We start from the raw sequence: 11,382 nt of genomic DNA, 5'->3' as shown, positions 1-11,382 counted from the left end.
CATGCCTCTTAATAAGAAAATTATTTTGTTTTTTTAATTAACCCTATATATATATACACATATATATTGATGGAGCATAGGGTCATGGAAAACTTTTATTGGAGCTTTTGGTTTTTTTAGTTTTGTTTCTCAACTTAAACCTTGTGAATTTTGTTGCACTTTTAATTTGTAAAAGTGCATTAACTCTTATGTTTAATAACTCTGGTTTTTTATATTTTTATATTTTTATTAGCTTTTACTTCACAATTCACACATTTATTTCTTTATGTTGTATTTATATTAATTATCTCTTGTTCCTTGGTTAAATAATCACATCTTATTTGTTGGATCAATTAAATTATTGAGTTGTAGTCATTGCTTGGAATTCGTTTTATAATTTAGTTTAGATTCTTCACTTAATATCCATAGTAGATAAAATGATGCATCTTTATTTTTGTTTTTTTATTTGATCAATTTTTTAATATTTTTTTGTGAAGTTTACGCCTTTCATGAGTGGGTTTTACGCCTTAGCTATTCACAACATTGGGTGAGACCCATGTAAGAAAACAAGGTAATGAAGATCTTGTTACAGTTGCTTCATCCTCCTTATCGTGCATGAAGTTGCGAAACAGCATATTACCAAGGAGACTGCTATAGTTGTGACCATTACCTCAACAACGAGAAGAGAACTAGTAAATCTCATTGACCAAATGCATCAAACTAACAACGCTTAAACATTGTCCATTACCACACAGAGCCAGCAAAAATAAAACCCCCAAAAATCTTCAGACTTCTAAAATATGGTAACGAAATTGCCCGAGAACATTTTTATAGGCACAAACATGATTATACAGTTATCTAGAACATTATGGCTGCATCAACAAATTTGATTAACTTATTGCACACTGAAACCATTGTTGAGAAATACATTCAAGATATTAAAAGCGCTTCCCTGTTCAACTACTGCGCTATCTAAAAAATAAGCACAAACTCTGCTACCAAATACAAATACAATACAGTGATCGAATAATCCAGAAGTCAGACTGGTCATACTGCACACTCCAATCAAGCATTCCCTTTTATTCTTCAATTTCTGCTAGTTCTTCATGGTCTTGTTGCCTTGTTGCCGTGCAAGTGATAGAATCAACAACCTGGCTCATGGTTGGTCTTGCATCCCTTTCTTCTTCAACGCACTGTAAAGCCACTTTAACCAATACCTCCATTATTGGCTTGTCGTACATCCCAGACAAACATGGATCAGCTATTTCTTCCATCCATTTCTGCTGTGTTCTCACCATTTTCCTGATCCAAGGGATCAGTTGTCTATATCGCATTTCTCCATCTTCATCAATCTGTTCAAATCCAACTGAACTCCGCCCAGTCACCATCTCCAACACTAAGATGCCATAACTGTATACATCAACCTTAGATGTGATGGGTAGGTTCAATATCCACTCAGGAGCCATGTAGCCCCTTGTTCCTCTCACCTTAGAAAAGCTATAAATATTATCTCCATCTCTGTCAAAAAGCTTGGACAAACCAAAATCAGCAACTTTTGGTTGGAAGTCCTTGTCTAGAAGTATGTTTTGAGGCTTGACATCACAATGAAGAACCCATTCTAAACACTCCTCATGCAGATAAGCAAGACCCTTTGCTGTACCAAGTGCAATATTAAACCTTTGTTCCCAACTTAGCTTAGCAGAATTGCTAAACAAGTTCTTCTCCAGGGACCCATTTTCCATGTACTCATAAACCAATAGCCTGTGTTGTTTTTCAGCACAGAATCCACACATTGTCACCAAATTCATGTGATTGATTCTCCCAATGGTACTCACTTCACTCCAAAATTGCACTTCTCCTTGGCTCACACCCTCTAGCTTCTTCACAGCTACAACTCTCTTATCCTCTAGCACTCCTTTATAAACTGCCCCTGATCCTCCACTTCCAATTTTATCACTGAAATTCTTTGTAGCCGTCTTCAGCTCTTTGTAAGTGAACTTCCTAAAGCCCATGTGTGAGGCTAAGTAACCTTGACCGATTTTATGAATATGGCCCGTTTCCTTGCGTAAATAAACCCACCCTAAAGTTATACATATTATTTCCACTATGCCAATGGCAACAACAAATCCAATTGGAAATTTCAAGTAGTCTGCTAATGCATTGCCAATTGCAGAAGCTCCAGCCTCAGTTATGGATGAATCTACTTTTGAACAATCCATATTGAATTGCTCAACAAGAAAACCACTGAAGTTCCCATGTGAAGGAACCTTAATATACATGGTATCAGGAAACTGAACACCAGATTGTCCATTGAAGAGAAAGATCTTTGGGTAACAATATCCTGTCCCAACCAGCTTATATCCAAAAGCAAGGCAGTTGCAATCACTCATGCAAATGTTTTTACAAGCTTCAAATGATACACCAGATATGTAGTTATTTACATCATTGCCATAAAAGTCTGTATGCGGAAGCTTAAGAAATCCTAATTGCGTCTTATTGCAGACAATACTGAAAGCTGGTTTGCATCCTTTGGTCCAGTCAGTTGGGTCTTGCATTCTAAACCCAGGAGGGCAAGTGCATTTAGGTTCTGGGGTGTAAATACAAATCCCATTTTCCCCACAAAGGCCGTGAACTCTGCACCTCGCCAGTGAAGGAACCCATGAAACTTCCCATTCCTTTCTGCTATTATTAAGACTATATAGCCTGAGAATTCCATCAAGATCCATTGTTAACCTTCTCTTGATTCTCAGACCGACATCTGATGCAGAAAATGATAAATTGTCACTGGAGGTAAACCGACCCCAATCATCGAAACTTGCATACCTTGTGCTATTATACCTGCGAAAGACTTTATAGCAGAATTACAATATTGTTCACTTATAAACAAATGCAAGTTTCAATTGAATTATTAATCAATTATTCTGACAATTTTCAATGACTCGTACAAGTATAAGGAGAGAGATTAGTCCCTCTTAACACCTTATTGCATGGACAGTTTAGTTTTTGTTTCATTGTGTTGTTTTGTAAATCAGAATCTAAGATGTGGTTACCATCATTTGTTTATGAAAGGAATTTTGTTCAAAAATGCACCTCAATTTTCAGCGATAGTGAAAAATACGACACCTAAACTTTTTCATGGTTACTCAGAAAACCCAAGTTTGACTTCCATTAAAGTTTCAGTTAAATGTGTGCTGCAATTACCAAAAATTCGAAAGAGATGGAACGAAGATGATTTCTACATAAATAGTTCCTTACGTTCCTTAATAAAAAATATTTTACCCCTTCTAGAAACATGAATTGAACAGGGGAATTCTGGAATACCAATACATGAGTCAGATGGCGTGAAGATCTACCTTGTCCTTCCGTTCTGCAAGACGCTGAAATCAGGGTTGGGCCAGTAGAAGGTGGAGACCTTGGGGCCATCATAGAGGAACCTTAGGACGTTGTCGTCGTCGAAGTAGAATCGGTAGTAGCCGGAGGCGTAGGAGCCGTTCCCCCTGCGAGAGACCAACCACTTGTTCCTCGTCAGCGGCTGGGCGGGCAGCAGGGTGTCCGTGGGGAAGTTGAAGCTCTCCCACACCATATTCCTCTCGCCGTCCATCAGCACCAGGTTCCCCGTCTCCAGTAGCAGGGCGCGTACCGGGTTCATGGCGCTGGCATTGGTGACCCAAACGGCGGTGCCGTCGGCGTCCAGCAGGGCGAGATCGCCGCTCCTCCAGAAGGAGAGGCGGGAGGCCCTGCCGTTCACCGGCCGGTCTCTGTTCGCCATCCACACCACCGCCTGGTCGATCGACCCCGCGAACCAGACGGCGAACCCGAAGGCGTTCTCGCCCACCTGGTAGAACCCGGCCGCGAACGTCCCGTTCTCCGAGACGAGGAAGTCGTCGGGAAACCTCTCAACAGAGAGGGAGTCGCCTCGATTCAGCACCTGCGTCGGCTGAGACGAGACGAGGACCAACCAGATCACTGCCGCCAAGATGATCGCACTTGCGAGCCGCCTTCTTCCCATGAGGACCAGGGAGGGAAGGAGATTCTCTATCTCTTGTCTTCTCTTCTCTCTCAGTGCGCTCTTCCGTTTTATCCCGACGGATCCCAAAGACAAATTTGTGTGCTAGGGGAGGGGGGTCTACGGAGGAATATCTTGGAACCAGCAATAATGCATGTAAAAATAAATAAATAACATACTAAAAAAATAACGAAAATGTCTTCCCTTAAAATAAATATGTATTTACAAAAATATCTTCTCATAAATAACTTTGCATATTTTCGCAAGTTCAGGTTTCTATCTTGATTTTTAGCTTGGATTACAACACATTGTTGCCTTCACGTTTCTGCCTTATGTTATAAAATATTCTCGAGTTCGTTTCTACCTCACGAAGATAACTATAAATTGATCGATTGATTCGATCATTGGTGGGCGTCATAGAGGAATTTGTCAGCCATTTCTTTTTACAATATTCTCTTCTTTTTTGTTTTAGTTAGGCAGTATAAAAAAAAGCAACGACACATAAACATTTCAACAAGTGTTATTAAAGCATCGTGAGTACCTTTTCATGTCATCATGTTATTGTTGAAGAACGTATGTCATCGTGAGTGTCATTAATGCATTGTTTTGTTATTGCAGGTGGATGTTGGCTTTTCGATGGTTAAAAAATTAAAGATATTTATAAAACGTTGAGACCTGTTGACAAGAATGTTTGGGTACAGATGCGAAGAAGGGCCTCTACCCCATTCAGTATCGTCAATTCACTCAGTATATACAATGTATCACAAATCGCGATTGTATTAACATACTACCGATTTGTAAGATATTGTTTTGTTTGTTAATATCGATTTGTAAGCTATTATGCTGAATTATCGTATCAATTTGTAATATATTATTCAATATCTATATTGATTTGTAAGATATTATGGGTTTTCTAGTGTCGATTTGTAAGATATTTGTAGTATGATTTTAAAACATATGCGTGCAAAATTTATATTGTTGTGTGCTTACAGTGAAGATTTGCATATTCAAATCACTGCTCATTTAGCAATTTCTATTAGAATCGCTTCACAACATCATATATATAATTAAATCGTTGTCACGTGAATTGCTATCGTCAATACAATATACGATAAATCGTTTATTTTATTCGCATGGTAAATAACAACTCAATACATAGTATAAGCAAATAACAAATCGATGTTGCTTTTATACTGTGATTCATTTAATTGTTTCTTTGACTTGCTTAACTAATCTGTATCCATTGTTATATGCATCTTGAATAAATCATAGTAAATGTATGCGCTGACTAACACAAATTGATATCTTGCTTATGACAATGGTGAGCTTATCATCTGATTGCAGTGAAGATGATGTATCTCAATCATTGAAAAGTTATGGAGAAGTGAACATTTGTACTAATGACGCACCTGAAGAAGTGAACATGTGCACTAATGATGCACATGATAAGAAGGGTGCAGGCATTGGATTCACTCTTGACTTGAATGTTCCAACAGAAGAAATGCAATTCGATAATGAGGTATACACTTGACTCTGTTTCCGTAGAAGGAATGCAGTTTAATAATGAGGAAGCTGCATACAAATTTTACAATGAGTATGCCTTCAAACTTGACTTTAGTGTTAGAAGGTATTCTTGGTCAAAAAATACACAGGGTGTCGTAGTGAGAAAGACATATGTTTGTTCTAAGGAAGATTGGAAGAAGTCAAGTGGAAATCCAACAATGAGCAAGCCAGATTCAAGATGTGGCTGTCCAGCGAAAATGGTGTTAAGAAGACTTTCGAATGAGAAATATGTAGTTTGTACTTTAATCAGTGATCATAACCATGAATTAGCAGCTTCATTTATGACTCCTATGTTAAGGTCACATCGTAAAGTAACTGAAGCGGTAAGACCTACAATTTTTCAGACAACTTCTGAATAAAATTCATGAGCATTTACCGGTAAAAATTGTATTTATACTCAAAATGCAAATCGAACCGATTTCAGCGAGCCAGTTATACTTAGGATATTCTTCGCTTTGCGAATATATGCTCAAACACTCTTGAAGTCATAACTTCCTACCTGGACAAAATCAAGAGATTTCTACGAGCCAACTTTCTTAGTTACGTCAATACGAAGAGAATGACCTACTCAGAATTTTTCGAAAAAAAAATCACTGAAAACTCGACTTTTTTGCGGGACCCGCAAAAATATTTATGGGACCCACAAAAATATTCTCCAAAAAATATTCTAGAATGTTCTGGAATATTCTCAGGATGCTTCCAGAACCTTCTAGAGAATATTTCATAGAATATTCCATCTGGATAAGATCAAAGAGTCATCCGGATAAGATCAACTTGGATTTCTGAAAACGCCAAGGGCATTGAGGTAAATGGGCTTGCTTAGGGGCTAAGCAAGCTTGCCTATAAAAGGAGGTGACCACCCTTTGAAAAAATCGCCAAACCCCCTCTCTCCTTTGCCTTCTCTCTCTCCTAAACCTCTCTTACCTAGCCCACTTGGTTTGAGCCTGCCTGACCTGGCCTGAGCCTGCCTGATATGGTCCTAGCCTGCTTGACCTGGTCCTAGCTCACCTGACCTGGTCCAAACCCAGTTGACTTGACTTGAACCTAGTTGAATTTAAAGTCAAAGTCAAAGTCCTTTTTGGTCCAGATTCTGGTTTGGTTTTCTGAACCCAAACTTAGCCTGCTTGGGCTAAAACTGAACCTGCTGAACCCAGTTGACTTAGACCAAATCTAGTTTGGTTCAAACCACTTAGGTTGAGTAGCTTGACCTGCTTTACCTCTTTCTCAACTAGGTCGACCTCGTCTGACCTAGTCTGACCCCTCCACGGAAAGATCAAACCTCGTTCGAAGCATTGGAGCATTCAGGAGTCGTTTCTTTCTGCAATTTGAAGTAAGTTTGCTTCATTGATCCATCTCTCTCAAGTATTTGTTTGTTTGTATATAGCATATACTTTCTAAAGTTGTATATGATCCTAGTTCTTGGTTGAGCCCTCTAGGACACTTCGGTGTTCACGTGCTCGCCTTGTAACTATCGTTAGATATATATGTTTGAATACGCAGTATATGTGTTCTTAAAATGATATCTCGCCCTAGTTTCTGGTTGAGCCTTCTAGGACACTTCGGTGTTCACTCGCTTGCCTTATAACTATCGTTGGATGCAGATCTTGGTGTATATCGTCTAGAAATGAGCAATCGCGTCTTATATCGCCAAGGCTATGTAATTTACCATTCACCGTCGTGTCGTATGATGCCAAGGCTCCCTGCTTTCTGCAATTTTTGATTAATACATTTCTGATTATGCATTTACTTACGCCGTCGCGTTGAATGACGCCAAGGCTCCTGCTTTCTGCAAATATATATGTAGAATATTTCATTCGGTTAAACACCCCGAACAATAGTATATGCATTTCCTTTACACCGTCGCTGTATAAAACACATACTTCTGCTTATACTAAATATATGGCGTGTAAATGAGCATTCAAATGAAGATCAACTTCAAATTGCCAATGTGATTCCCTTACCACTCCTCGTTCAAGATTCTACTTGACGAATAAAGCCCCTATTGGAAAGGCTTTGTTTTTCGGCAAAATACTCTTTTCGTAAATACTAAATCATTTACGTGTGACCTGACTATGGCCCAAGGTTCCAAACAACCTTGATGGATGCAAGGTACGCATAATGGTGCACATCCATTTCTCGAGTTAAGCGTAGCGATTTCCTACCAAAGAGGGGAGATGCCGCTGAAATGGATAAAAGAAACACACGCTTTCTCCGTCAAAGAGAGGAAGTGCTGCAAAAATTTCTGAAGAAGATAAAAGTAGCTCAGAAAGAACGTAGAAGGATACTCTATCATATAGCGGAGTGCTACCCAGTTCATAGAATGCTTTCTACAACGTAGAAAGGATCGTCACACCACTGCCGATAAAACAGGAGAGGTGCTGACGAAATGGTTGGCAAAAGAGCTGCTGGAACCAGTTAAACGACATAATGATGCCCGTTGTTGGAATGATGCCAGAATGACTCGTCTCCCAAATGCCTGTAAGGGCACCTTACTTGTAAGGGCCGCTGAGCCAAAGTAGAGGTTGTGCCTTGACAAGGTATGGACTCGTTGCGTAAAAATACGCCGAGTAGCCGATCTATTGAGATTGAGTCATATGCATCCTCATTGAGAATGATTATACAACCAGACTCGTAAGGGTCGCAGAGCCAGAGTGTGTTGTTTCCACCTGGAAGAGGTGTGATGCTCGTGATGGCCGCAGTGCCGAGAGCGGTGTTCAACATGCATATGAATAAGACTTAAGGTCGCATATACCCCGCAGTTGAAAATCGTGTTAGGGGTATCCCCCTCGGTTGATGACCATGCTTGGGGCATACTGAATGGGGTCGGGTACATACTCCCGTAGTGCTGAGGCACGAGCTGCCTAAATGGCATGCAATATCTGTCCAAGTAATTGTAAGACTGGCAGACCCCTTCAAGAATTATGCTTACTATGAAATGACAGTGATGGTACAACCTTGAGTGACATGTATTAAACTTTGGATCTGATAGAGTCCAAGATGACCTCAATCACTCATGGGTTTTGGGGTCGTGGTTATCCTTAAGATCTAAGGATTAAACCCAATTACTGCAAGTAGAGGATGCATCTGAATATGGGCCTAGTAGGGTTCTCTCGATTGAAACACACCGCCCTACTATGAATAGGGTCAACAAGCCTCTAAGGTATCTAAAATACATGGAATAATCAACCCCCAGAACGTCGAATTGATGCTCGGACAATTGCTTCGCCTGCGTACCAAGGGTGGAAGAGGTTAAATATCGAAACAATGCATTAGCTCTAGGTTCAGCGATGCTTGAATGTATGAGTGGATGGACGTTGTTGAGTCAGTCCTGGATAACCTTTGTGAAGGTGTCATGATCGGTATACGACTGGACCGACTGGGCAAAGACCCGTGTTGTATCCGCACGACTAAGCGAAGCTCGAGGAGCTATCCTTAGAGGCGTGGGATACGGATGTGCTAAGTATGAAGACTTGAGCTAGACATCCCTTTGAGACCTAGAAGAGGTCAAGGCTAAGTCATAGAGACTTGAGCGGTTATTCAAATCACAGCTCTGATGAGGCTTGCGCTAAGTCATGAAGACTTGAGTGGATGTTCAACTCATAGCCCTAAGGAGGCTCTTACGATATACGCTAAGTTATGAAGGCTTGAGCGTCGTTATTATGAACTGCGACCCTGAGTGGTTAACACATTTACTTGAGTTGAATGAATATGTGATGGCTTGCTTACCAGAACATCAGTGGTTCTGACCCCGTTTTATGGGGATTTCAGGTGTTTGACCTATATTGCGATATGCGGAGCAAGGCGGCATCGAGTTCCAGAGTGTCTCTAGACAGAGTTGTACTGCTTTCTTTTATTAAACCTATATTGCTTTTCCAAGCAGTGATGTTGTAATAAACATATGGTTTTCGATAAAATGGAATACTTCGGTGGTCAATGAGTTGCTTGGCCATATACCTGTAATGTGCTCGGGATTTTCTAAAACTGACGACTAATTATCGTCTGATTCCGCTGCTAAAAGTTTTTCTAAGTTCCGTTGTAAAGAAAAAAAAAGAAATTCATGAAAATTTTAACTTAGCTTTGTTTTGGAAATCCGGGGCATTACAGAATTGGTATCAGAGCATGTGTCTGAGAAACCTGTATCAAGATCCGTCGTGTTTGCGATATCGAACTGTAAGTATAAATTTTATACCTTTTCTAATCTGGGTGTATCTTTGTATAGATGGTAACTCACGACTCACACGGATACTGCTATCATTGCAGGATCATGCACGATAAGTGGGTATGCCCGTATGAAGTCCAAAACTGCCAATGTTGTGGCGAAGATGGGCATTCCGCCAACGAATGCCAAAGAAAATATATCGCCGATATGGGTCGGCGAGGATCGCTTGGTCTTAGGGATGAGACCTTGCATATTAGTGGACCACACCATACAAGTGTTGGGAGTAACCATACCCCATCGACTTCAGATGAACTACCACATCTGGTGGAATTCGACTTGAACTTCAGTGAGGGATGCAACAACTCTTTCTATAACCCCATTATGATTTCAGATTCTCTGAGTCATAGTGCTATCATATGGGGGAATGGAGCGACTTCACAAACGTCGAGCCTGAATGGCCAAAAAGTGGGATACAACTGTTATTATCCCGTTATGATCTCGGACACCCTGAGTCATAACAATACAGAGTGAGAAAGTGGATCGGCATCACTGATCTATCCACAGGATTCGCTTGAGAGTGCGGAAGTGCCACCCAAGCCAACTCTAGTTGTGCCTAAACCAAGGCAATGTGACAATCAATGCTATTTTGAGTTATTTTTATCGAAAAAGAAGTCCAGTTCTTAAGAAACTGGTTGCGTTTTGGAGTCAATAGACTCATGTACATAGTTTCTTGCCGCCAATGTCTGCCAGTGTGGCATGACGCTTGTACATAATGGCAATGCTTGTGTGATAGAATGCATATAAGTAAATAAATTTTTACTTCACTATATACATCGAGAAACTAAAAATATGCTTGTATGTGAATAGATAAATGGCTCCTACGACGAGAAGAACCATGCCGAGCGAGGAGTCACATACCCAAGGATTCCTGCTAGAGACGTTCAACAACCTGGTAACAGTCATTCGTGAGACAAGGACATAACCAGTAGTACCTTGCAATGAGAATATGAGAGGAATAACCTATGAGAAGTTCCTCAAACTTGACCCACCAGTTTTCGTTGGCAGAGCCGATCCAGAGCTTGCGAAAAGCTGGATCGAGGAGACAGAACGTGCCTTCCTGGTATTGGGAGTACCAGAAGAGAAAAAGATAAACTTTGGCACATATAGATTGAAGGACAATGCACGAAAGTGGTGGGATACCACTAAGTTGATTCAGTTCTTACAACTTGAAGTCGTTACTTGGGAGGACTTTCGGAGGACTTTCATGGACAACTACTTTCTGTTGCACTCTAGAAACAAAAAGAAGATGGAGTTTCTGAGATTGGAACAAAGTGGTATGAGTCTTACCGACTATACCACCAAATTTCAAAACCTTGAGCGATATTGCTCTCGGTTGTTCGAGACAGACCAAGAAAGGGCCGACAAGTATGTAAATGGTCTGCGAGAATGACTACGATCTCGAGTGATAACAAGCATGCCCTCAACTTTTCAGGCTGCAGTGGCAGCAACTTCGAAAATTTAAACGGATTGAGCGTGATCTAAAGTGATCATAGCAAAAAAACCCATAGTTAATGGTGGGAACCGCAAGAGAACGTTCCCAAGTGGCCAGGGTTCACGACAACCCTTTCAAAAGAAGAAGTTCCAAGGTGGAAACAATACTCAACAAGTCGTGAGG

The 11,382-nt window shown here is 40.5% G+C and overlaps 1 protein-coding gene across 1 annotated transcript; it reads right to left on the bottom strand.

Annotated features, from left to right (window-relative positions):
* Nucleotides 1-780: 780 nt before the first annotated feature.
* LOC149822355 (putative receptor protein kinase ZmPK1) lies at nt 781-4,051 on the bottom strand. Its single transcript, XM_089981183.1, has 2 exons — nt 3,333-4,051; nt 781-2,817 (listed from the first exon to the last, which is right to left on the bottom strand). Exons 1-2 carry the CDS (start codon nt 3,986-3,988, stop codon nt 1,059-1,061), a joined length of 2,415 nt encoding a protein of 804 aa, XP_089837309.1. The 5' UTR covers nt 3,989-4,051; the 3' UTR covers nt 781-1,058.
* Nucleotides 4,052-11,382: the final 7,331 nt, after the last annotated feature.

This window comes from Nuphar pumila, chromosome 11 (assembly GCF_984573655.1).
Source record: "Nuphar pumila chromosome 11, dmNupPumi1.hap1.1, whole genome shotgun sequence".
In the NCBI taxonomy this organism is placed as follows: Eukaryota; Viridiplantae; Streptophyta; class Magnoliopsida; order Nymphaeales; family Nymphaeaceae; genus Nuphar; species Nuphar pumila.
Note: the sequence above shows the minus strand (reverse complement) of the source record. Positions and strands in the feature narration are given on the sequence as shown.